This window comes from Rattus rattus, chromosome X (genome assembly GCF_011064425.1).
Source record: "Rattus rattus isolate New Zealand chromosome X, Rrattus_CSIRO_v1, whole genome shotgun sequence".
NCBI lineage: Eukaryota > Metazoa > Chordata > Mammalia > Rodentia > Muridae > Rattus > Rattus rattus.
Genome location: NC_046172.1, coordinates 68,013,798 through 68,041,130, shown reverse-complemented (window position 1 = coordinate 68,041,130; position 27,333 = coordinate 68,013,798). Strand labels below are relative to the sequence as shown.

Here is a 27,333-nt window from a genome sequence, read left to right as displayed (position 1 = left end):
TTATTCATAAGATGAAATCCTGCTTGTAAAAGAAATTTATTTTTAAAAGCTTTAAATTAATTAAATTTAATAGTCCCATAACTCATCAATAAACAATAAATGGATTAATTAGCATTTATTACCTGTTACTATGTTTAACCTGAAGAGCCAGGATTCTTTGCCCGTGGGACATAGAGACTTAGAAGGCGGAGATCTGAGTTGATATTCTGCTGAAATGCCTCCTATCACTGCAAAATCCAGCTTATCAGTCTTCTCAGGCCTGCAGCTATAGTTAGAACTAGGGCGCTTCCTCCCGAGAGCAAAGCCATATAGAACTCCACGCCTCATCTCAAAAAGTCAACATTGAAGACATAGAACTCAGGGACATATTAATAAAATATTTGATCCTTGTTGATATTTTCTATAGCAAAAACCATTGCCAACATGTGCTGATAATGTTTGGTGAAATCTTAGGAGAGGAAAAATTAGGAAGATTTATTTTGTGGGGGTTTTAATACTAATTTTTTTTTTTGTACGCATATTTTTTTATTAACTTGAATATTTTCTTATATACATTCCGAAAGTGTTATTCCTTTTCCCTGCTCGGGCAAACATCCCTCCCCCTCCCCTTCCTTATGGGTGTTCCTCCCCACCTTCCCCTATTGCCGCCTCCCCCCAACTGTCTAGTTCACTGGGGGTTCAGTCTTAGCAGGACCCAGGGCTTCCCCTTCCACTGGTGCTCTTACTAGGATATTCATTGCTATCACCTCTTTTTTAAAAGTATTTATTTGTTTGTTTGATGCATGTCAGTACACTGTAGCTGTCTTCAGACACACCAGAAAAGGGCATCAGATCCCATTACAGATGGTTGTGAGCCACCATGTGGTTGCTGGGATTAAACTCAGGACCTCTGGAAGAGCAGTCAGTGTGCTTACCTGCTGAGCCATCTCTCCAGCCCTCTTTTTCACCTCTTGTACAGTGTTTCCTGAGCCTTACCTTTTTAGGCAGGAATGCCCTATAGACACATCCATTCTAATAGGCCCTCACCACCACTCTGCCATGACTGGTTGCAGTTTCCTGCAGTGGTTTCTGTCTGTTGCAAACAAAAGTTGTCTTGGTGAACAGTAAAGACTACAGTCATCTATCAGTGTACAAACAGGGTTTATATTATTTTTAGAAATTATGATGTAGTGTAATCTAGTAGTTGTAGATCCATCTTTGGTAACCATGACAGTACAAACACAGAGCTTTATAGCTTTGTTTCCAGCAGCAGGCATGCTCTCTCTCTCTCTAGTTGATCTGAGTCTTAATTCTAATAAAGTAAAATGGTATTGGGACATATCATGGGGAGCAAGGTGATAGCCCATATTATGACAAGGCTCATTAGAGCATTGCATAGTAGTTTATAAGTTTTAATATTGGCAAAGCATAGTGGATTGTACAATGTTTTCTCACTTTACATGTTTTACATGTGAATAATTTTGTTTTTATTTCATACCTTAATAAAGCTGAGAAAAAACGCAAGGGCAAAACAGTTACCACACCCTGGAGTGACCAACCCAGACTTTTTGCAGATCAAGGAGCAGCCCCAGGTGATTGCTTTGGTTTTTTTGTTTATTAATCTATATTATTCACAATTTATTTATTGTTTGTTAGATAATAATTAATATTTTCAGAGAAAAAACTGTTTCTAAGACAAAAGTATGAAGCAGCACAATGATAGATTGGTAGAAATTTTCACTGTGCTGGGTCAAAATTTTCTCTTAGTATATTAATTTTATTCTTTTGAAGAATTAGATGTATTCTGGTTATGATTCAATTTTAACTTTCTTTTGTCTCATTTTCTTTTAAAACCTACATTTCTGCTCTCTCTCTTCGCCAAATTCATGGCTCTTTTCTTAGAGTTTATGCTTGCTTTTAAGAATATCTATCTTAACTATGATATGATCAGTCTTTATAAGAGTACATGAATGCATGTGTGTTATTATGGTTATATTTTTTGGCCCCTGAGTATGAAATCAGTGTGCCTTTTTCTGATTAGTCTCGCATCTCCTTTTCCCAGTTTTCCTCACTGTTATATAGTCCCTTGTGTAGGGTGTAAGCACAGGCTTTTCTCTGTCCACTCTGTATAAGTTTTGGTGTCTTTTTGTTCAGCTCACATTTGGGCAGCGGTCTTGGTGGCATTATATCTTTTAGTCTTGATATTACTAGGAGACAGAGTCTTAGAGCAAACTGCTATGCCCTTTTGCACTTTCAGTTCCTTCCACCATCTCTTGAATCCTGTTCTATAATCTATAACTTACTTGCAGGGGTGTTCTGCAGTTTTATCTATTCTGATTGTGCTCCACCACTCTTTGATTTGATTGGTTGTGATTTCCTGAAATCCTCTCTGTTACAAACAAAACTTTTCTTGATGAAGAGTAAAGACTACAGTTGTCTTTGGGTAGAAGAACAGTGTTTGTAGATTTTTTTTTAGGGTATGAGGATATAGAGAATTGGTTGTAAATTCTTCTCTAGTAACCATCGCCTTTCAAGTACAGAGTTATTAGTTGTGTTCCTAATTCCAGGCATGCTCTCTCTCTCATTGAGCTGAGTGGTAAATCTAGTTAAAGTGTTGTTTCTTAATGTCAAGGTATGCATACCACTCTTGCATCCTTAGAGTTACCATACCATGATGGCAGTATGATATATCATGTGAGCATGATGGTAGCTTGTTTTATGACAGGGCTCTAGTATAGCATATGCATAGTATTATAAGCTTTAGTATTTGGAAATCATAGTATATTAAAACATAAAGTGCTCTATGTTTACATGTGAATATTTTTGTATTTCATTTCATACTTGGAATTAAGTTGAGAAAAACGCAAGGGCAAAATAATTACCACCCCTTTTGACTGGCCAACCCAGACATTTTGGAGGTCAAGGAACAGCTCCAGGTGATTGCTTTTTTTTTTTTTTTTTAAATCTAAATTGTTTCCAATATCTTTGTTGTATATTTAATAATGGCATTAGGCATTTAGAAGGCAAAACTGTTATTTTCTTTTTCTTTGGGCAAAAGCAGCATAAAATCTCTTTTAATTAAACAAATGGTGATAGAAAGCACTAATTTTAATCTGTACAATTTGATGCCAAGGGGTCATTTTAAGGCTTCCATATAAATTGCAACCGTTTTTTTTTTTTTTTTTTTTTTTTGTTCTTTTTTTCGAGCTGGGGACCTAACCCAGGGCCTTGCGCTTCTAGGCAAGCGCCTACCACTGAACTAAATCCCCAACCCCTGCAATCCGTTTTCTATTTGGATGATGTTTTATATAATCACACAGTCTAAGATGTGAGTTTAGATTAAAAGAAATTATGTAAAAACCAAGGTATCTTATCACTGGTGCAAAAAAAATCATGGAGAAATGACTAGAGAAACAAAGGGTAAACATGGACCCAGGTGATGACAAATTTTCCAAAATAGGAAAGATCCACTTGTTAAATTGTCAAAGCTAAGAGTGACAATAGATAGGACATGGTAAATTCAGCCATATGTCATAAGAATTTCTAATTGACAATAATTGGTTTGAAAGGCAGATAGTGTGCTTGACAGCCTTGATTGGTCATTCCTGAGATATACTTATGTTAGAATATTAACGGGGCATGTTTTAGTAATGGCTAGGTATTTGTTTCAGGCTATATGTGACAATGTTCCCTGAAACTTGAATTTTTATTTATAAATCATCTATTTTTAAATTTTGTTAGTTTTATAATAATCCCTGGAAAGAAACTATATCTACTGATACTGAATTTTTTATTAGAACTTCAGTGCTGGCAAGAGACCTGAAAGTTAATGATCCAAAACATAATAACCCTATGTTTGGGTTATTTCTAGGATGCTGAATTAGTTATTCCTTTCCCAGTTCTTTCTGCAATGATCTCTGTCTGTTGCAAACAAAAGCTTTCTGGATAAACAAAAGACTACAGTTATCTTTGGGTATAAGCACAATGTTTATATACTGTTATTAGAGATTATGCTGATATAGTAAATTAGGGGTTGTAGATCCTTCCTCAGTAGCCATGACTTTACAAGCAAAAGAGTTATTAGCTGTGTTTGCAGTAGCAGGCATGTTCTCCCTCCAAGTGAAGTGTAAATGATGGGCATTGTGACATCATGTGAGCATGGTGATAGCCTATATTATGACAAGACCCTATTAGAGCATGTGCATAGTAATTTATAATCTTTATTATTGGGAAAGCATAGTGTATTAAACAATGTGTTCTCAATTTACATGTGAATAATTTTATTTTTTCATTTCATACCTCAATAAAGCTGAGAAAAAACGCAAGGGCAAAACAATCACCACACCCTGGGGTGACCAACCCAGACTTTTCGCAGATCAAGGAGCAGCCCCAGGTAATTGCATTGTTCCTTTTCTTTGTTAATCTATATTATTCATAATATATTTCCTGTATATTGAATAAGAGTGCAATGTTTTCAGGTGGAAAGTATTTTTCTTCAGAAAACAAATGCAAGAAGTACAATTATAAATTGATCGAAATTTTGCCTGTACTAAGTTAAATTTGTCTCTTACTATAAGTTAATTCCTTTGTAGAATTAGATTCCATTCTGATTCTGATTTAATTTCAACTTTTCTTTCTATCCTTTCCTCCTTTCAAAACATTCCATTCATCCCCCCTCCTCTCTGTTAAATACATTAGTGCTTATATTTAAGAATATTTATGAACATAAATATTTTAACTGCAGCCTGTACAGTTTATATTTGTTTGTGTATGGGTGTATGGGTATTTTGTATGGCTGTATTTTTGGCACCTGAAAGCAAGTTGTTGTACTCTTCTCTGATGATTCCCTCTCCTCCATTTCCCAACTCTTCCTGGGTTTATATAGTCCTTTGTATAGGCTGAATGCCTCGTGTGCATTTATCTGTCCTGTGTGAATATGTATTGATTTATTTTTGTTTTACTGACATTTGGACAGTGATGTTGGTAAGATTTTATTTGTTACTTTTGATATTACTAGGAGAGCCCATCTTAGAGCGATCTTGTGACCCTCTGGCTGTTTCCTTTTTTTCTGCCACTTCTTGAACAGTGTTCAAGTGAGCTTTTACCTTAGAGCAAGAATGTTCCTAGTAGATACATGCATTTGTATTAGGCAATGACTGGTTGTAAAGTTTACAGTAATTTTTCTGTTGTAATGCAAAGTTTTTTGGAGGAATAGTAGAGACTAAATTTATTCTTGGGTATAAGGACATCTTCATATATTGCTATTAAAGATTATGCTGATATAGTAATTAGTGGTTGTCGATTCTTCTCCAATAACCATTATAGTACAAACACAGAGCTTTAAGCTGTGTTTTCAGAAGCAAGCATGCTTTGCCTCTTGTTGATTTGAGCCTCAATTCCAAGTAAAGTGTAAATGATAGGCATTGGGACATATGCGAGCATGGTGATAGCCTATAGTATGACAAGGCCCTACTAGAGCATGTGCATAGTAGTTTATAAGCTTTATTAATGGGAAAGCATAATGGATGAAACAATGTATTCTAGCTTTACATGTGAATATTTTTGTTTTTCATTTCATACCTCAATAAAGCTGAGAAAAAACGCAAGGGCACAACAGTTACCACCCCTTGGAGTGACCAACCCAGACTTTTTGCAGATCAAGGAGCAGCCCCAGGTGATTCTGTTTTTTAATAAATCTATATTATTCACAGTATATTTTCTGTATATTAAATAAGACTATAGTGTTTTCAGGAGGAAAGTTTTTTTCTAAGAAAACAAATACAAGAAGAAACACAATAATAAATTGGTAGAAGTTTTCATTGTGTTAAGTCAAATTTCTCTCTTACAATAAGTTCATCCTCTTTTTTTTTTTTTTTTTTTTTTTTTTTGATCTGAGGAAAGAACCCAGGGCCTTGCTCTTTCCAGGCAAGCGCTTTACCACTGAGCTAAATCCCCAACCCCAAGTTCATCCTCTTGAAGAATTAGATTATTTACTGATTAAGATTTATTTTCAACTTTTATCCTTATCCTTTCTTCCTTCCCAAATCTCTCATTGTTATCCCCTTTTCTCCTCCAAATTCATGGCTCTTTTCTCACAGTTCATGCTTGCATTTAAGAATATGTCTGTACATATATATTCTTACCAATAACATGTTGAGTCTATTTAAGTGTACTCATGTGGGGAGAGAGAGAGAGAGAGAGAGAGAGAGAGAGAGAGAGAGAGAGAGAGAGAGTGTGTGTGTGTGTGTGTGGTTACACAAGGCACGCCAAGTGTGTATCTTGGTTTGTAGACCTTACCATGAATCAGTGTGCTTTTCCCTAGTTATTTCCACCTCTCCCTTTCCCAGATCTCCTCAGGCTCACACAGTCCTTTGTGTATGGGCGGATGCCTCACAGGCCTTTTTCTCTGTCTAGTTTGTATATGTGTTGCTGGAATTTTTCAGCTCATATTTGGATATTGGCATTGGTGTTATTTTATGTGTTGCTCTGGATATTACTAGGAGTCACAGTCTTAGAGCAAATTCTTTTCAATCTTTTTCACCTCTTTTTTAAAAGTATTTATTTGTTTGTTTGATGCATGTCAGTACACTGTAGCTGTCTTCAGACACACCAGAAAAGGGCATCAGATCCCATTACAGATGGTTGTGAGCCACCATGTGGTTGCTGGGATTAAACTCAGGACCTCTGGAAGAGCAGTCAGTGTGCTTACCTGCTGAGCCATCTCTCCAGCCCTCTTTTTCACCTCTTGTACAGTGTTTCCTGAGCCTTACCTTTTAGGCAGGAATGTTCTATAGACACATCCATTCTAATTAGGCCTCACCACTCTCTGCTATGACTGGTTGCAGTTTCCTGCAGTGGTCTCTGTCTGTTGCAAACAAAAGTTGTCTTGGTGAACAGTAAAGACTACAGTCATCTATCAGTGTACAAACAGGGTTTATATATTATTTTTTAGAAATTATGCTGATGTAGTAATTAGCAGTTGTAGATTCATCTTTGGTAACCATGACAGTACAAACACAGAGCTTTTATAGCTTTGTTTCCAGCAGCAGGCATGCTCTCTCTCTAGTTGATCTGAGTCTTAATTCTAAGTAAAGTGTAAATGATGGGCATTGGGACATATCATGGGAGCAAGGTGATAGCCCATATTATGACAAGGCTCTATTAGAGCATTGCATAGTAGTTTATAAGCTTTAATATTGGCAAAGCATAGTGGATTGTACAATGTGTTCTCACTTTACATGTTTTACATGTGAATAATTTTGTTTTTATTTCATACCTCAATAAAGCTGAGAAAAAACACAAGGGTAAAACAGTTACCACACCCTGGGGTAACCAACCCAGACTTTTTGCAGATCAAGGAGCAGCCCCAGGTGATTGTTTTGTTCTTTTCGTTTATTAATCTATATTATTCACGATATATTTATTGTTGGTTAAAGAATAGTGTAATATTTTCAGGAAGGAACAATCTTTTTTCTAAGAAAACAAAATCTAGGAGCTCTACAATAATAAGTTTGTAGAAATTTTCACTGTGGTAAATCAAAATTTTCTCTTATAAATGCATCCTTTTGGAGAATTCTATTCCATTCAAATTATGATTTAATATCTTTTGTATCATGTCCACCTTTCAAAAACTCCCAATTATCCTCTCTTCCTCCTGTCTCCTAAAATCATCAGTGCTTCCATTTATTAATGTCTGTATACATAATATATTTTTAAGTATAACTTGTTTGTTCTATATAAGAACATATATATACCTGGAACATATGTATATGTGTGTGTATATATATATATATGTTTGTGTATATGTATATATGTGTATATGTGTGTGTATATATATATATATTTATTACACACACATATACGTTCTAGGTTCACATGTGGATAATTTTTGTCTTTCCTTTCATACCTCAATAAAGCTGAGATAAATCGCAAGGGCAGAACAGGCACCACATCTTGGATCCAACCACCCAAACTGTTTCTAGATCGAGGACCTGCCTCAGGTGATTCTTTTGTTCTTCTGTGTATTAGTCTATATTCTTTGTAATTTATTTGCTGTGTATTGAATCATAGTGCAATGTTTTTGACCAGAAAAATCCCTTTTTTTTCTAAGAAAACTGTTGCAGAAAAGCAGCACAATGGTAAATTGTTAGGGATTTGGCAGTGCTAATCAAAATTTTCTCTTATTATAATAAATTTATCTTATTGGAAAATTAGATTTTTTATTATGATTTAATTTCATCCTTCCTTTCAAAGTCTCTCTTTGATCCACTCCATTTTCCTCCAAATTCACGTCCTCTCTTCTCACAGTTACTGCTTGCATTTAATAGTATCTATATACACATATATTCTTACCTATAACCTGTCCAGTGTGTGGGTGTGTTTGTGTGTGTGCATGTGTGCACATTTTTGTTGGTTTTTTTTTTGGGGGGGTTCGTGGCATGTTACCCTGAATTGTTTTGCTTTTCCCTGGTTATTTTTGTATCTCCATTTTTCAGATCTCTTTAGATTTATATAGTCCTTTGTGTAGAATTGAAGCCTCACATGCTTTTCTCTGTCCTGTGTGTGTGTGTGTGTGTGTGTGTGTGTGTGTGTGTGTGTGTGTGTTTGTATATTGCTGCCATTTTTGTTGAGCTCACAGTTGGATAATGGGGTTGGTGGGACTTTGTGTTGCTGTTGTTATTTCTAGGTGACACAGTCTTAGTGCAATCTCTCTGACTGTCTCACTCTTTCCAATCTATCTGCTACCTATTGAGCAATGTTCCCTGCGCCTTAGCTTAGGTGCAATACTATTCTGTAGATATATCCCTTCTGATTAGGATATACCACTCTCTGCTTTGATTGGTTGTGGTTTCCTGCACTGGTCTCTGTCTGTTGCAAACAAAAGCTTTCTGGATAAACAAAAGACTACAGTTATCTTTGGGTATAAGCACAGTGTTTATATACTGTTATTAGAGATTATGCTGATATAGTAAATTAGGGGTTGTAGATCCTTCCTCAGTAGCCATGACTTATAAGCAAAAGAGTTATTAGCTGTGTTTGCAGTAGCAGGCATGTTCTCCCTCCAAGTGAAGTGGAAATGATGGACATTGTGACATCATGTGAGCATGGTGATAGCCTATATTATGACAAAACCCTATTAGAGCATGTGCATAGTAATTTATAATCTTTATTATTGGGAAAGCATAGTGTATTAAACAATGTGTTCTCAATTTGCATGTAAATAATTTTATTTTTTCATTTCATACCTCAATAAAGCTGAGAAAACCTATAAGGGTTCATCATTCACCAACCCCTGGTGTGTCCCACCCAGACTTTTTGCAGATCAAGAAACAGCCCTAGGTGATTGCTTTGTTCTTTTTGTATATTAATCTATGTTATTCATTATTTATTTCCTGGGTTTTAAATAATAGTGTAATGTTTACTGGTGGAAAGTTTCTTTTTTCTAAAACAAAAGCAGCTCAATGGTAAATTGTTAGAATTTTGACTGTGCTAAATCAAATTTAACTTCTTTTTCAAGAGTCAGATTATTTTCTGATTATAATTTAACTTTTTTCCTTCCAAAACCTCTCATTTCCCCATCCTCTTTTCCAAATTCATGGCATCTTTTTTTCAGATAGTACTTGTACTTAAGAGTATTTATTTACAAATACATTCTTAATTATAACCTAATCAGTGTATAGGGGTATATATGTGGTTTTATGGTTGGATTTGTGGCACTTCAAAGAAGTGAGTTGTTCTTCCTTGAGGATTCCCATCTCTCTCTTTCCTAGTTTTCCCCAGTTTTATAGAGATGTTTGTGTACGTTTGAGTCTCCATGGGCTTTTTTCTGTCCAGTGGGGGGAGGGGCGTGCATGCACATGCCACGCATGCTTGCACATGAGAGGGAGAGAGGGAGAGAGTGAGGAAGGGAGATTGATTGATTGATTGATTTTTATTCAGCTCACCTTTGGGCAATGATATTTGTGAGATTTTGTTTTTTAGATTTGCTACTGGTATTTCTAAGGAGCCCAAATCTTAGAGAAAACTTCTGGCTCTTATTATCTTAGCCAGTGTTCCTGAGGCAGTGTAGTTTTACATTATGTATAGGAGTGTTTGCTGATGATTCATTCTATGGGATCCTCCTTAACTTGTTTTTCTTGGTTGTCTTTTTACTGTAAATCATTCCCTGTCTTTGGCAATCAGATGTTTGCTATTGAAGAGAAGACTGCAGTTACCTTTTGGGTATAAAGATAATGATTATGGAAGGGATGTTAGGGATTGGTGTTAGTGTAATTAGTGTTGTAGATTTGGTTCCAAAACCCATACATTATCCTTTTTATACTGGAGTTGTAATTGGGTTTCTGGTACCAGGTATTGTGTTTCTCCTTTTGACTGGTCCTTAAGTACAAGTAAAGAGTAGTTGATTACTGTCAAGGTGTGTGTGCCACTACTTCATCCTAAGAGTTACCACGCCATGGATGTCATTTGTCCATCTGACCAGAGCAAGCTTGGAACTTTTTCACTAGTATGCTATATAAAAAGCTTTATTATTTGTCATACATACCAAAATATATGTTCTCGCTTTAAATGTACATACTTTTTTCCATTTCATACCTCAACAAAGCTGAGAAAAACCCCCAGGGCAGAAGAGTCACCAACGCTTGGAGTGATCAAGCCATACCATTTTACTTTGGAGCAGCAGGTCCAGGTGATTTCCTTACTCTCTTTTTCCATATTAATTTACAAGATGATTTTTATAGATTGAAAATTGGTATAACGTATTCAGATAGAAATACTTATCTTTTCTAAGGAAAAAATATACAAAGTAGCAAAATGATAAATTCATAGAATTTTCCACTGTGCTATGTCAAATTTGACTCTTTAAAAGTTCATCCTTTTTATTTCATGTTTTAAAAGAGAAAACAATGTTTTCTTGAGATTTAAAATTTAATTTTAACCATTCTCTTTCTCCCCCCCTCCCCAAGCCTTCTATATACCCCTTCATCTCTCTTCCAAAGTGTATGGGCTTTTTTGTCACTAATTGTCACTGCTTGCATTCAAGAATTTATTTGTACATATAGTATTAGTCCTAAAATACAACTTGTTCAGTCTGTATAAAAAAAAGCACGTGTATGTATATGTTTACATGTAGCAGTTTTCATTCCAGGCAGGAACTGTCTCTTCCTTGTTCTTATCTCCCTTTCCCAATTTTCTTTCAATTTTGTATAGCCCTTGTGTGGTGTTGAGGCATTATGATCATGTCTTGTATCCAGTTCTGTTTATTTATTTATATCATTTCTCCTTGTTAAAGCTAAGTTTTGGGTAGTAATGTTGATGAGATTTTTTAAGTGTTTCTGATTTTACTTTAGGGGAGACACAGTTTTTAGAGCAAAATTCTTCAATGCTTTGGCTTTTTGCAGTTTTCCCTCTTATTAACAGCAGTCCCTTGGAGCCTAATACATATGTAAAGGGAGTGTTTTTAGATATATCCATATGATTGATTTCCATCACTTTTGTCTTTTTATCAATTGATAGTTTATACTAATGGTCCCTGTCTGCAAAGTATTCAAGATGAAGAGGGAAGACTACAGAACATTCGTATAAAGACAAACTTTGGGGTTGCATTGCAAAGTGGTAGAGCACTTGTTTTAGCAAAGCTCAAGGCCTTGGTTTATCCTCAGTCTTAAAAAGAAAAAAAAAGACAAAACTTTATAGATTTTTGTTATGGCCTATCCTTAAGTTAAATTTCTTGTTACAGATTGTCCTCCAATAACCATCACTTTCCTCACACGAAATTTTAAACTGTGTTTCCAATACCAGACATGGTTTCCCTCATGTTAAGTGGATTCTATGTCCAAGAAAAAAAGATCTTTTGAATTTTCTTTGAGGAATGCATGCTACTACTCGCATTCTTAGAATACCATTCATCCTAAGCATTGTTTTTATTGGTTATTACTTATTTTACATTTCAAATGTTATCCCCTCCCCAGTTCCCCTCCACAAGCCCCCATCCTTCCTCTCTCCCTCTGTCTCTATGAGTATACTCCCCTACCTGCCCACCACCTCCTGCCTCAGCAGCCTAGTATTCTCCTATCTTGGGTCATCAAGCCTCCACAGGACCAAGGGCCACCCCTACCAGTGATGCCCAGATAAGGCAACCCTCTGCTACTTATCCAGCTGGATCCATGGGTACTCCTGTGAATTCTTTGGTTGGTGGTTTAGTCCCTGGGAGCTCTGGGGGATCTGGTTAATATTGTTGCTCTTCCTATGAGATTGCAAACCCATACCTTGTAAGCGTAATGTTATCCCTTGCAAGAGTATTTCTCATTAGAAGCTTTGTTATTTAGCATACACAGTGGAAGATAATGTGTTCTAACTTTAAAGGTTTATAACTTTTGTCTTTCATTTTATAACCCAACAAAGCTGAGGCAAAACCCAAGGGCAGAAGAGTCACCAAATCTAGGAAAGACCAAGACCAATTTTTAGCAGATGAAGAAGCCATGCCAGGTGATTGCTTTGCTTGTTTTTCTTATCTTGGTTTTCAAGATGTTTCCTCACTATTGAATGATAGCATATGTTTTGAAAAAGGACGGGGGTTTCTGTGTTAAGAAAACAAATACAAAACGTAGCACAGTGATGAATTGATGAGAATTCCTCTGTTCAAAATCAAATGTGTTGGCTATTCTAATAAAGTCGTCCTTTCAGAGAATTAAATTGTTTCCTGATTATGAAAAGTTACTATACCTAAAATTTCATTTTGACTGACATGTTTGTTTAAAATAATGTTTTATTTTTAATGATTTGTGTAGGATATCATGTTTCTTTTCTCTCTTAACAAAAAAGTCTTTTTATTGGATATTTTTATTTACATTTTAAATGTTATTCCCTTTCCCTGTTTCCCAGCCATAAGCCCCCTATCCCATCCCCCTCTCCTTCTATAAGGGTGTCCCCCTCCCCAACCACCTTCCTTCCCACCCCTCTGTATTCCCCTGCACTGAAGGGACCACCCTTGGCAGGACCAAGGGCTTTTCCTCCCATTGGTGCCCAACAAGGCCATCCTCTGCTACATATGCAGCTGGAGTCATGGGTCTGTCCCTCTTTGGGTAGTGGTTTTAGTCCCTGGGAGCTGGTTGGTTGGTATTGTTCTAAGCTTCTTCAGCCCTTCAGTCCTTTCTTTGATTCTCCCAGTGGGGACCCCGTTCTGGTCAATGGTTTGTTGATAGCATTCATCTCTGTATTTGACATGCTCTGGCTGAGCCTCTCAGGACTCAGCTATATCAGGCTCCTGTCAGCATGCATTCCTTGGTTTCATCAATCTTACCTAGTTTTGGTGGCTGTATATAAATGGACCCTATATCCAGGTTGGGGCAGGTTCTGAATGGCGATTCCTTCAGTCTGTGCTCCAGACTTTGTTTCTATATCTCCTTTTTTGAATACTTTTTATTTCCCTTTCACAAGGAGTGAAGCATCCATTTTCTTTGTTCATCCATCTTTCTTTGACCTTCATGTATCTGTGGATTTTGGGTAATTTGAGCTTTAGAGTCATAACCACTTAACAGTGAGTACAAAATCATGTAGGGCTTTTTTTGTGATTGTTTACCTAACTTGGATGATATTTAGTTCCATCCATTTCTGTGAATTTCATGAAGTTATTGTTTTTTTTCTCCATCTTTATTAACTTGGTTATTTTATTTATTTCAATTGTTATTCTTCCCAGTTTCCAGGCCAACATCCCCTAACCCCTCCCCCTTCCCTTCTATGGGTGTTCCTTTCCATCATCCCCCCTATTACCGCCTCCCCCAACAATCACATTCACTGGGGGTTCAGTCTTGGCAGGACCAAGGGCTTTCCTTCCACTGGTATCCTTATTTAGGCTATTCTTTTGCTGACCTAAGTGTGGAGGCCCAGGGTCAGTCCATGTATAGTCTTTGTTATGGCTTAGTCCCGGAAGCTCTGGTTGGTTGTTGTTGTTCAAGTATGGGGTCTCAAGACACTTCAAGCTCTTTCCAGTCCTTTCTGACTCCTTCAACGGGGTAACGTTCTCAGTTCAGTGGTTTGCTGCTGGCATTCACCTATATATTTGCTATATTCTAGCTGTGTCTCTCAGAGAGAGATCTACATCTGGTTCCTGTCAGCCTGCACTTCTTTGTTTCATCCATCTTACCTAGTTTGGTATGTATATGTATGGGTTACATGTGGGCAGGCTCTGAATGGGTGTTCTTTCAGCCTCTGTTCTAAATCCTTGCCTCCTATTCCCTCCCCAAGGGTATTTTGTTCTTTTTAAAGAAGGAGTGAAGTATTCACGTGATTTTGGTCATCCTTCTGAGTTTCATGTGTTCTGCATTTGGGCCATTAGCTACTAATCAATGAGTGTATACTATGTGTGTTTTTCTGGTGATTGGGCATTCACTCAGGATGATATTTTCCAGTTCCATCCATTTGCTTATGAATTTCATAAAGTCATTGTTTTTGATAGCTGAGTAGTATTCCATTGTGTAGATGTACCATATTTTCTGTATCCATTCCTCTGTTGAAGGGTATCTGGGTTCTTTCCAACTTCTGGCTATTATAAATAAGGCTGCTATGAACATAGTGGAGCATGTGTCTTTGTTATATGTTGGGGCATCTTTTGGGTGTATGCCCAAGAGAGGTATAGCTGGATCCTCAGGTAGTGCAATGTCCAATTTTCTGAGGAATCTCCAGACTGATTTCCAGAATGGTTGTACTACTCTGCAATCCCACCAACAATGGAGGAATGTTCCTCTTTCTCCACATCCTTGCCAGCATCTGCTGTCACCTGAGTTTTTGATCTTAGCCATTCTCACTGGTGTGAGGTAGAATCTCAGGGTTTTTTTTATTTGCATTTCCCTTATGACTAAAGATGTTAAACATTTCTTTAGGTGTTTCTCAACCATTTGGCATTCCTCAGCTGTAAATTTTTTGTTTTAGCTCTGAACCCCATTTTTAATAGGGTTATTTGTTCCCCTACAGTCTAATTTTCTCATGAATTTTTGTATATTTTGGATATAAGCCTCTATCTGTTTGGGATTGGTAAATACGCTTTCCAATCTATTTGGCTGATTTGTCCCAACAACAGTGTCTTTTGCCTTACAGAAGCTTTGCAGTTTTATGAGATCCCTTTTTTCGATTCCTGAGCATAAGCCATTGGTGTTTTGTTCAGGAAATTTTTTCCAGTGCCCATGTGTTCCAGATGCTTCCCAGTTTTTCTTCTATTAGTTGGATGTGTCTGGTTTTGATGTGGAGGTCCTGATCCACTTGGACTTAAGCTTTGTACAGGGGTGATAAGCATGGATTGATCTGCATTCTTCTACATGCGACCTCAGTTGATCCAGCATTTGTTGAAAATGGTATCTTTTTCCATTGGATGGCTTTGACTCCTTTGTCAAAAATCAAGTGACCATAGATTTGTGGGTTCATTTCTGGGTCTTCAATTCTATTCCATTGGTCTATCTGTCTGTCTCTGTACCAATACCATGCAGTTTTTATCACTATTGCTCTGTAATACTGCTTGAGGTCAGGGATAGTGATTCCCCCTGAAGTCCTTTTATTGTTGAGGATAGCTTTAGCTATCCTGGGTTTTTGTTATTTCAGATGAATTTGCAATATGTTCTGTCTAACTCTCTGAAGAATTGGATTGGAATTTTGATGGGGATTGCATTGAATCTGTAGATCACTTTTGGTAAAATGGCCATTTTTACTATATTAATCCTGCCAACCCATGAGCATGGGAGATCTTTCCATCTTCTGAGATCTTCCTCAATTTCTTTCTTCAGAGGCTTGAAGTTCTTATCATATAGATCTTTCACTTGCTTGGTTAAAGTCTCACCCAGGTATTTTATATTATTTGGGACTATTGTGAAGGGTGTCATTTTAATAATTTCTTTCTTGGCTTGTTTCTCTTTTGTGTAGAGGAAGGCTACTGATTTATTTGAGTTAATTTTATACCCAGCCAGTTTGCTGAAGGTGTTTATCAGGTTTATAGTTCTCTGGTGGAACTTTTGGGATCACTTTAGTTGACAATCATATCCTCTGCAAATAGTGTAATTTTGATTCTTCCTTTCCTATCTGTGTCCCTTTAATCTTCTTTTGTGGTCTACTTGCTCTGGCTAGGACTTTGAGAACTATATTGAATAAGTAGGGAGAGAGTGGGCAGCCTTGCCTAGTCCCTGATTTTAGTGGGATTGCCTCAAGTTTCTCTCCATTTAGTTTAATGTTAGCTACTGTTTTGCTGTATATGGCATTTACTATGTTTAGGTCTGGGCCTTGAATTCCTGTCCTTTCCAGGACTTTTATCATGAAGGGGTGTTGAATTTTGTCAAATGCCCTCTCAGCATCTAATGAAACGATCATGTGGTTTTTATCTTTCAGTTTGTTTATATAATGGATTTCGTTGATGGTTTTCCATATATTAAACCATCCCTGCATGCCTGGAATGAAGCCTACTTGATCATGGTGGATGATTGTTTTGATGTGCTCTTGGATTTGGTTTGCAAGAATTTTATTGAGTATCTTTGCGTTGATATTCATAAGGGAAATTGGTCTGAAGTTCTCTTTCTTTGTTGGGTCTTTGTGTGGTTTAGGTTTAAGAGTAATTGTGGCTTCAAAGAAGGAATTCGGTAGCACTCCATCTGTTTCAATTTCGTGCAATATTTTCAATAGTATTGGTATGAGGTCTTCTATGAAGGTTTGATAGAATTCTGCACTGAACCAATCTGGTCCTGACCTCTTTTTGGTTGGGAGACCTTTAATGACTTCTTCTATTTCCTTAGGAGTTATGGGGTTGTTTAACTGGTTTATCTGTTCCTGATTTAACTTCGGTACCTGGTATCTGTCTAGGAAATTGTCCATTTCCTCCAGATTTTCAAGTTTTGTTGAATATAGGCTTTTGTAGTAGGAGCTGATCATTTTTTGAATTTCCTCTGATTCTGTAGTTATGTCTCCCTTTTCATTTCTGATTTTCTTAATTTGGACACACTCTCTGTGTCCTCTCGTTAGTCTGGCTAAGGGTTTATCTATCTTGTTGATTTTCTCAAAGAACCAACTTTTGGTTCTGTTGATTCTTTCTGTGGTCCTTTTTGTTTCTACTTGGTTGATTTCAGCTCTGAGTTTGATTATTTCCTGTCTTCTGCTCCTCCTGGGTGTATTTGCTTCTTTTGGTTCTAGAGCTTTTAAGTGTGCTCTCAAGTTGCTGATATATGCTCTCTCCTGTTTCTTTCTGCAGGCACTCAGAGCTATGAGTTTTCCTCTTAGCACAGCTTTCATTGTGTCCCATAAGTTTGGGCGTGTTGTACCTTTATTTTCATTAAATTCTAAGAAGTCTTTAATTTCTTTCTTTATTTCTTCCCTGACCAGGTTATCATTGAGTAGAGCATTATTCAACTTCCATATATATGTGGACGTTCTTCCCTTATTGTTATTGAAGACCAGCTTTAGCCCATGGTGGTCTGATAGGGCACAGAGGATTATTTCTGTCTTTCATTATCTGTTGAGGCCTGTTATATAACCGATTATATGGTCAATTTTGGAGAAAGTACCATGAGTTGGTGAGAAGAAGGTATATTCTTTTGTTTTAGGATAGAATGTTCTATAAATATCTGTCAAAATCATTTTTTGTTGATCATTTTCTTAGTCTGTCTATGTCTCTGTTTAATTTCTGTTTCCATGATCTGTCCATTGATGAGAGTGAGGTGTTGAAAACTCCTACTATTATTGTGTGAGGTGCAATGTGTGCTTTGAGCTTTTGTAAGTTTTCTTTCATGTATGTAGGTGCCCTTGTATTTGGAGCATAGATATTTAAGATTGAGAGTTCATCTTTGTGTATTTTTTCTTTGATGAATATGAAGTGTTCTTCCTTATCTTTTTTGATGACTTTTAGTTGCAAATCGATTTTATTCTATATTATAATGGCTACTCCAGCTTGCTTCTTCAGACCATTTGCTTGGAAAGTTGTTTTCCAGCCTTTTACTCTGAGGTAATGTGTCTGTCTTTGTCTCTGAGGTGTATTTCCTGTAGGCAGCAAATGTTGGGTCCTCATTGCGTATCCAGTTTGTTAATCTGTGTCTTTTTATTGGTGAATACAGTCCATTGATGTTGAAAGATATTAAGGAATAGTGATTGTTATTTCCTGTTATATTGGTGTTTGGATGTGAGATTATGTTTGTGCTTGTATTCTCTTTGTTTTGTTGCGAAATGATTACTTTCTTGCTTTTTCTAGGGTGTAGCTTGCCTCCTTGTGTTTGGCTTTACCATTTATTATCCTTTGTAGGGCTGGATTTGTAGAAAGATATTGTGTAAATTTAGTTTTGTCGTGGAATATCTTGGTTTCTCCATCTATGTTAATTGAGAGTTTTGCAGGATACAGTAACCTGGGCTGGCATTTGTGTTATCTTAGTGTCTGTATGACATCTGTCCAGGATCTTCTGGCTTTCATAGTCTCTGGTGAGAAGTCTGGTGTAATTCTCATAGGTCTGCCTTTTTATGTTACTTAACCTTTTTTCCTTACCGCTTTTAATATTCTTTCTTTGTTTTGTGCATTTGGTGTTTTGACTATTATGTGACTGGAGGAGTTTCTTTTCTGGTCCAATCTATTTGGAGTTCTGTAGGCTTCTTGTATGTTTATGGGCATCTCTTTCTTTAGGTTAGGGAAGTTTTCTTCTATGATTTTGTTGAAGATATTTACTGGTCCTTTGAGCTGGGAGTCTTCACTCTCTTCTATACCTATTGTCCTTAGGTTTGATCTTCTCATTCTGTCTTGGATTTCCTGTATGTTTTGGGCCAGTAACTTCTTCGGTTTTACATTATCTTTGACAGTTGTGTTGATGATTTCTATGGGGTCTTCTGCTCCTGAAACTCTCTCTTCTATCTATTGCATTCTGTTTGTTATGCTTGTATCTATGGCTCCTTGTCTCTTCCTTTAGTTTTCTGTATCCAGGGTTGTTTCCCTTCGTGCTTTCTTTCTTTTTTTTTCCTTTCCTTCTTTATTAACTTGGATGTTTCTTATTTACATTTCGAGTGTTATTCCCCTTCCTGGTTTCCAGGCCAACATCCCCCAACTCCTCCCCCTCCCCTTCTCTATGGCTGTTCCCCTCCCCATCCTCCCCCCATTCCCGCCCTCCCCCCAGCAACCACATTCACTGGGGGTTCAGTCTTGGCAGGACCAAGGGCTTCCCCTTCCACTGGTGCTCTTACTAGGCTATTCATTGCTACCTATGCAGTTGGAACCCAGGGTCAGTCCATGTATAGTCTTTGGGTAGTGGCTTAGTCCTGGAAGCTCTGGTTGGTTGGCATTGTTGTTCATATGGGGTCTCAAGCCCCTTTAGGCTCTTTCCGTCCTTTCTCTGATTCCTTCAACAGGGGTCCCGTTCTCAGTATTTGCTGTATTTTGGCTGCGTGTCTCCGGAGAAATCTACATCCAGTTCCTGTCGCCCTAAACTTGACCTTCAGGTGTTCCTGTGGGCGTGTGTCCCGAGTCCACCAGGCAGGTCATTTGGAGCAGAAAAGTTGGTCTTACCTCTGGTCTCAGGCCTGGAGTCGCTTCTCAGAGCGTGGTTTCAGCTCTCTGTGAGGGCATCAACCACAAGGGCCTGCCCCACCTTTTCTCGGGTCCCTGTGCACGGGGGCCCAGATGGCGCTAGGAGTTTTCCTCTAGAGTCAGAAGTGTAGGCAGAGAGTATTCTCCTCTGGCTTCCCAGGCATGTCTGCCCCTCTAAATGTCTAGCTTTCCCTCCCGTGGGATTTGGGTGCAGGGAGCTCTTTGACCGGGTCCCTTCAGATTCGGGCAGTGTCTGGACTGCAGTGTTGAGTGCCCCTATCTTCCTGTTCTCAGAGGCCCTATACAGTTTCCTCTTGGGCCAGGGATATGGGCAGAGGTGGGCAGTACTGGAGGTCTCTATTGCCCTGCTGTCTCAGGAGTGCCCACTTGGCAGTGAGCTTTCTCTCCCACGGGGTTTAGGCTGGGATCATTGAATTTAGGGCCCCAGCTAGAAACTGGAAGTGCCGGGTCCCAGAGGAATTTTGCCTTTGTGAGTCCTGAGTCCACCAGGCAGGTCACTTGGATCAGAAAAGTTGGTCTTACCTCTAGTCTCAGGCCTGGAGTCTCTTCTCAGTGCTGGGTTTCAGCTCTCCATGAGGGCAGCGACCAGAAGGGCCTGCCCTGCCTTTGCTCAGGGCCCTGTGCACAGGGGTCCCGGATGACATTTGGTGTTTTCCTCTAGAGTCAGAAATGTGGGCAGAGAGTAGTCTCCTGACTATCCAGGTGTGTCTGCCCCTCTGAAGGACTAGCTCTCCCTCCGAAGTTACTGTTTTTGATAGCAGAGTAGTACTCCATTTTGTAGATGTACCACATTTTCTGTATCCATTCCTCTTTTGAAGGGCATCTGGATTCTTTCCAGCTTCTGGATATTATGTATAAGGGTACTATGAACATAGTGGAGCATGTGTCTTTGTTGTTTGCTGGAGTATCTTTTGGGTATATGCCCAGGAGAGGTATAGCTGGGTCTTCAGGTAGTGCAATGTCCAGTTTTCTGAGGAACCTCCAGACTGATTTCCAGAATGGTTGTACCAGTCTGCAGTCCCACCAACAATGGAGGAGTGTTCCTCTTTCTCCATATCCTTGCCAGCATCTGCTGTCGCCTGAGTTTTCAATCTTAGCCATTCTGACTGGTATGAGGTGGAATCTTAGGGTTGTTTTGATTTGCATATCCCTGATGACTAAAGATTTTGAGTATTTCTTTAGGTGCTTCTCCACCGTTCAATATTCCTCAGGTTTGAATGTTTTGTTTAGCTCTGTATTTCATTTTAAGTAGGGTTATTTGGCTCTCTGGAGTCTAACTTGATGAGTTCTTTTCGAATATTTTGGATATAAGCCCTCTATCAGTTGTAGGATTGGTAAAGATCTTTTCCCAGTCTGTTGGTTGCCGTTTTGTCCTGACCACAGTGTCCTTTGCCTTACAGAAGCTTTGTAGTTTTATGAGATCCCATTTGTCGATTCTTTATCTTAGAGCATAAGCCATTTGTGTTTTTGTTCAGGAAATTTTCTCCAGTGCCCATGTGTTGAGATTCTTCCACTTTTTCTTCTATTAGTTTGAATGTATCTGGTTTGATGTGGAGGTCCTTCATCCATTTGGACTTAAGCTTTGTACAGGATGATAAGAATGGATTGATCTGCATTCTTTTACATGCTGACCTCCAGTTGAACCAGCACCATTTGTTGAAAATGCTATCTTTTTTCCATTGCTTGGTTTCAGCTCCTTTGTCAAAGATCAAGTGACCATAGGTTTGTGGGTTCATTTCTGGGTCTTCAATTCTCTTCCATTGATCTACCTGCCTGTCTCTGTACCAATACCATGCATTTTCTCTCACTACTTCTATGTAATACTGCTTGAGGCCAGGAATGTCTATTCCCCCAGAAATAAAGAAACTTAAAGTTGCTTTAATCATGTTTACGCTCTACTGAACATTGTCTCTGCCATAGAGTGTGGATGATGTCAGTCTATTGAAGAAAAAAAATTTTTTTAACAGTAGTTGCCAATTTTCGATGTAGATTTTTTTAGCTAACTGTTGGGCTTGTATCTGCCTCATCCTTCCTAAAACTACTCATTCATCAAATTCGTTTTCTACTTTTGGTTAGCATCTTTCTATCCAATTTTCTACATACACAACTGTATTTCGAGGCCATTGGAGTGATATAGATATCTCATTTTGTGATTGAGCACTCCAAAGTCAGTCACTCAGTGGAGGTGGTCAAGTTGTAGGTCTTTTTGCTAATTACCATGGCAAGAAGTTTCTCCGAGGAGGGCGGAATAAATCACAATCAATTATTATTGATCATTAGTAATCAATAGATATATGCCATTCATTACAAATCATTTTATACACTGTGTCCACATACCTGAATGTTGCTTGTAGTATTTTACCTAGGAAATGTTACATATCTTGTCACAGGTCCTTTTGACTCATTACCAATATTAATTTTGGGTTCCATAAGATGCCCAAAATGTATCTGATTACCATATCCCCCATAAATTATGCCACTATTGTCCCAGTGGGTATATCTTGTAGGTAGGTGGTTATTGTAGCTTTCTCAGTTTGTGACTTCTTGCTATTGTGGTCACTTTTCTTTTCTGGTAGTGTATGTTGCATCTTTTCATACTCTAAGACATAGCCAGTTGAAATGAAGCTTCATTTTGTATGCCAGCTGTTTTGTTCCATGTTCCTTGACATAATATGTGGTGTGTTCAGCAAATCAAAAGCACCTCTGAGATTTTTGCTCTCAGGTTGTAGAAGGAAATCAGTAGCATTGGCAATTCCCTATATTATTAGATGTGGGATCTTTTGGACCACTTTGGCCAACACTTCAAAAAGTGGTTACTACATTTTTTAGATACTAAGTTGTGTTTTCGTGGCCTGTGTTGTCAAGATGGTATGTTGTCCTTATTTCAGGAAGTTTTTATTGTGCTAGGTTTCTATTTGGCTTTTTTCAAAGTTTTTCTTGTATTAATTTTCCTTATTTACCCCATCTATTTTATCCTCTCATCTCCCATCCCCTTTAATTTTGCTGTTCTATTTTCCCCTTTATAACACTATATTCTGTTTTCCTTCCTTGGAAGATCCTATCTCCCCCTTTTGGTCCCTCTATCTTCCTAACCTCTGTGGTGTTCTACAAGTAACACATATCTGAAACTAAAAGCTAGCATATGTATTTCATTCTGAGTCTGTATTATCTAACTTTAGATGATTTTTTTTCGAACTTCAACAGTATACATATGAATTATATAATTTTTTCTTAAGAGTTGGATAATATTCTATGGTGTAAATATCACATTTTCATTATCCATCAGTTAATAAATATCTAAGCTTTAATCAATTTCCAATTATTATGATTAGAGCAGAAGTGAACATGATCTGCAGTTATCTCAGTAGTAGTCTGTAGAGTCCTTTGAGTATATATCCAAGAGTGGCATAGCTGGTGCTAGAGGTAGATCGATTTCCATCTTTCTGAGGAACCACCACACTGATTTATATAGTGGCCTTACAAGTTTGCACTTCTACCAGCAATGGATGAGTATCCTCCTTATCTCACATCCTTGCCAGCATAAGCTGTCATTTGTATTATTAATCTTGGAGATTCTGGCTAGGGTAAGGTGAGGTTTTATGTGTTTTCCTAGTTTGTATTAATGTTTATCATTTCCTTCCTTCCTTCCTTCCTTCATTTATTTTTTTTTTTACACTCCAATTTTATTCCCCTCTTGGTCCACCCCCGAGAGTTCCACATCCAATGACTACTCCTTGCTATAACCCCTTCCTCCCCCCTTCTACATCTCCACAAGGATGTCCCCACACCACCAGACCTCTAAACTTCCCGAGACCTCCAGTCTTTTGAGGATTAGGTGCTTCTTCTCAGAATGAACGCAGACCTGGAGTCCTCTCCTGTATATGTGTTGGAGGCCTCATCTCAGTTGGTGTATGCTGCCTGGTTGGTGATCCAGTGTCAAAGAGATCTCAGGGGTCCAGGTTAATGGAGACTGCTGGTCTGCCTAAAGGGTTACCCTGCTCCTTAACTTCCTCCAGCATTTCACTAATTCAAACAGAGGGGTCAGCAGCTTCTGTTCTTTGGTTGGGGGCACATATCTACATCTGATTCTTTCAGCTGCTTGTTGGGTCTTTTGGAGAGCAATCATGGTAGTTCCCTTTTTGTGAACACCCCATAGCTTCAGCGATAGTGTCACATCTTGGGCCCTCCCCTTGAGCTGGAACCCACTTTGGGCCTGTCGCTGGACCTTCTTTTCCTCAGGATCTTCTCCGTTTCCATCCCTGCATTTCTATCAGACAGGAAGAATTATGGGTCAGAGCTTTGGCTATGGGATAGCAGCCCCATCCCTCACTTGATGCCCCATCTTTCTGCTGGAGGTGGACTCAATGAGTTCCCTCTCCCTACTGTAGTACCTTTCAAGTGCCTTTCATCTAGTGTCCCTTTGAGTCCTGAGAGTCTCTCACTTCCCAGGTCTCTGTTACATTTAGAGAATCCTCCCAACCTCCTACCTCCTTTGCCTGTTTCCATTCTTTCTACTGGCCCTCAGAGATTTAGTCCTTTCCCCCCACCCAATACTAGATCATGGCCCCTCTCCCTCCACCCCCTCTTCTTTCCCTCCCCTATCCTTCCTTCCCCTTTTGGTTGCTTTCTTTCCCTCCCAAGTAGAACTGAGGCGTCCTCACTTGGGCCCTTCAGCTTGTTGACCTTTTTAAGTTCTGGATACTGTATCTTGAGTATTTTGTGCTTTCCCTTTTTGGATAATAATTCACTTATTAGTGAGAACATACCATGCATGTCCTTTTGGGTTTGAGTTACCTTTCAGGATGACATTTTCTAGTTCCACCCATTTGCCTGCAAAAATCGGAATGTCCTCTTTCTTAATAGCTGAGTAGTTTTCCATTGTGTAAGTGAACCACATTTTCTGCATCCATTCTTCTGTCGTGGGACATCTGGGTTGTTTCCAGCTTCTGGCTATCACAAGTAAGGCAGCTATGAACATAGTGGAACATGTGCCCCTGTTTCATGGTGGGGTATCTTTGGGTATATTCCCAAGCGTGGTATTTCTGGATATTTAGGTAGGTCTATTTATAATTTTCTGAGGAACCTCCAAATTGATTTCCAGCGTGGTTCTACCAGTCTGCAATCCCACCAGCATGGGGAAGAGTGTTCCTCTTTCTCCACATCCTCGCCAGCATCTGCTGTCACCTGAGGTTTTGATCTTAGCCATTCTGAATGGTGCAAGGTGGAATCTAAGGGTCATTTTGATTTGCATTTTCTCTGTTCACTAAGGACTTTAAACATTTTTTAGGTGCTTCTCAGCCATTCAAGATTACTCTATGGTGAATTCTCAGTTTAATTCTACACCCCAGTTTTTGAATAGGTTGTTTGGATTTTTTGGTGGTAAGCCTATTGAGTTCTTTATATAGTTTGGATATTAGTCCTGTCAGATGTGAGTTTAGTGAAGTTTTTTTTTCATTCTGAAGGAAGCTGATTTGTCTTAATAGACTATGTCCTTAGCCTTACAGAAGCTTTCCAGTTTCGTGAGGTCCCATTTATCAATTTTTGATTTTAGAGTGTGCACCATTGGAGTTTTGTTTAGGAAATTTCTGCCTGTGCTAATGAGTTCAAGGCTCTTTCCCGCTTTCTCTTCTATTAGATTCAGTATATCTGGTTTTATATTGAGGCCCTTGATCCGCTTGGACTTGAGCTTTGTGCAAGGTGACAAATATGGATCTATTTTCATTTTTCTATATACAGACAGCCAGTTAGACCAGCACCATTTATTAAAGATGCTTTCTTTTTCCGTTGTATATTTTTGGCTTCTTTGTCAGAGATCAAGTGTGCAAAAAGGGTTTCTCGGCCATTTGTGTTTCCATCTTTTGAGAAATTCATTCTTTTCTATATCCCCTCCTTTTTAAAAAGAAAAAGCAATTGTTTTTATTGGTGTTTAGATTGTTTAGTTTTTTTGTATATTCTAGATATGGTATCCCTCTGTCAGATCTAAACTTGGTAATGAGTTTCTTTGCATTTTATTGTTTTTTTCTAAAACCATTGTTTCCTTTGCTGTACACAGCTTCTTAGATTCACGGGGTCCCATTTATTAACTTTCATTTTAATGTATGACGTACTGGGTCCTGCTCAAAAAGTCCTTTGCTATGGAGATAGGTTTACATTTATTCAGTACTTTTTAAAAAATCATATTCAGTGTTTCAATCCTTAGTTTATTTGTAGTTTGTTTTTTGAAGGGTGAGATGGAATATTCTGTTTTGATTCTTCTACATCAAGCTATCAACCAGTTTAGCCAGTAACATTCATTGTAGATGCTGTCTTTTCCTCTCTCTCTCTCTCTCTTCTCTCTCTCTCTCTCTCTCTCTCTGTGTTATTTTCTATTCATTTGTTTATTTATTCATTTTATATCCCAATTGTTGCCCCCTCTCATTCCTCCCCCTATATTCCTCTCCCCTTCTCCTCTCAGAGGGTGGTATTCCCACTTACTATCCCCATACACTGGTGTATTAAGTCTCTGCAGGGCTAGATGCATCTCTCTCACTGAGGCCAGACAAGGCAGCTCTGTTAGGCAAATGAATCCCACAGACAGGCAACAGCTGTAGAGATAGCACCTGCTTCAGTTGTTCAAGACCCACATGAAGACTTCTGCTAAAATGTGGAAGGGGCCTAGATACAGCTGGTGTATGTTCTTTGGTTGGTGGCTCAGGCTCCAAGAGCCCCAAGTGGTCCAGGTTTGTTGACCCTTGGTCTTTCTGTGGCATTCCTATCCCCTTCAGGGTCCTTAATTTTTCCCGCGACTCTTCGAGCTCCATCTAGTTATAGGCTGTGTGTCTCTGCATTTGTTTCAATCGCCTGCTAGGCAGAGTCTCTCAGTTATGCTAGGTTCCTGTCTGCATGCATAAGAGAGTATCATTAATAGTGTTATGTATTGGTACTTACCCATGGGATGAGTCTCAAGTTGGGCCAGTTCTTGGTTGGCCATTCTCTCACTGTCTCCTCTATCTTTGTCCCTGCATTTCTTGTAGAGAGGAAAAATTTTGGTTCGAAAGTGTTGTGGGCTGGTTCGTGTCCTCATCGCTCCCCTGAGGTTTTATCTTGGCTACTTCAAGTGGCCTCTTCAGTTTCCATATCATATCCCCATTGCTGTCTTTCACAAAACAGATTTCTGTAGATGTTTTTAGGTTTATATTCACATCTTTAACTTTATTCCAATGTTCAATGTGCCTATATTTATGACAGCATCATGCTATTTGTATTAATATTGCTCTGTAGTACAGCTTGAAATCAGGAAGAATATTACTTTCAGCAGTTCATCTATTGTGTTTTATTGTTCTAGCTATCTGGATTTTATGTGTATGTTTCCATATGAAATTGAAGATTATTATATTCCTGTGAAGAATTATGCTAGAATTTTGATGGAGATTACATTGAATGTATAGGTTTCTTTTATAGGATGACTATTTTCATCTATTTATCCAATCTAATCCACAAGCATGGGGATTCTTTGTTTCATAAATTTTTTATTGTGCAATTCTTTAATTTGCTTAGTTTGAGTAATTCTAATGTATTTTTGAGGTAATTGTGAAGTGACATGCTCCTACTTTGCTCTATAATTTGTTTCCCTGTTTTCTTTGTCATTTTGTAAAACATTGTGTATTAATATTATATCCTGCTATCTTTGAATATATTTATCAACTATAGAAGTTCCCTGGTGTAGTCTTGGAAATCTTTTTTTTTTTTTTCCGGAGCTGGGGACCGAACCCAGGGCCTTGTGCTTGCTAGGCAAGCGCTCTACCCCTGAGCTAAATCCCCAA

General features: G+C 38.3%; 1 protein-coding gene across 1 annotated transcript in view; it reads left to right on the top strand.

Moving 5' to 3' along the window:
* Window positions 1–27,333, top strand: part of LOC116889139 (sex comb on midleg-like protein 2) — an 80,392-nt gene that overhangs the window by 33,246 nt on the left and 19,813 nt on the right. Inside the window, 9 exon segments of the mRNA XM_032890311.1 lie at window positions 1,488–1,577; window positions 2,837–2,871; window positions 2,873–2,915; window positions 4,289–4,372; window positions 5,570–5,653; window positions 7,266–7,349; window positions 7,896–7,979; window positions 9,235–9,318; window positions 12,382–12,465. Of these exon segments, the coding sequence (XP_032746202.1) occupies window positions 1,488–1,577; window positions 2,837–2,871; window positions 2,873–2,915; window positions 4,289–4,372; window positions 5,570–5,653; window positions 7,266–7,349; window positions 7,896–7,979; window positions 9,235–9,318; window positions 12,382–12,465 (672 nt within the window).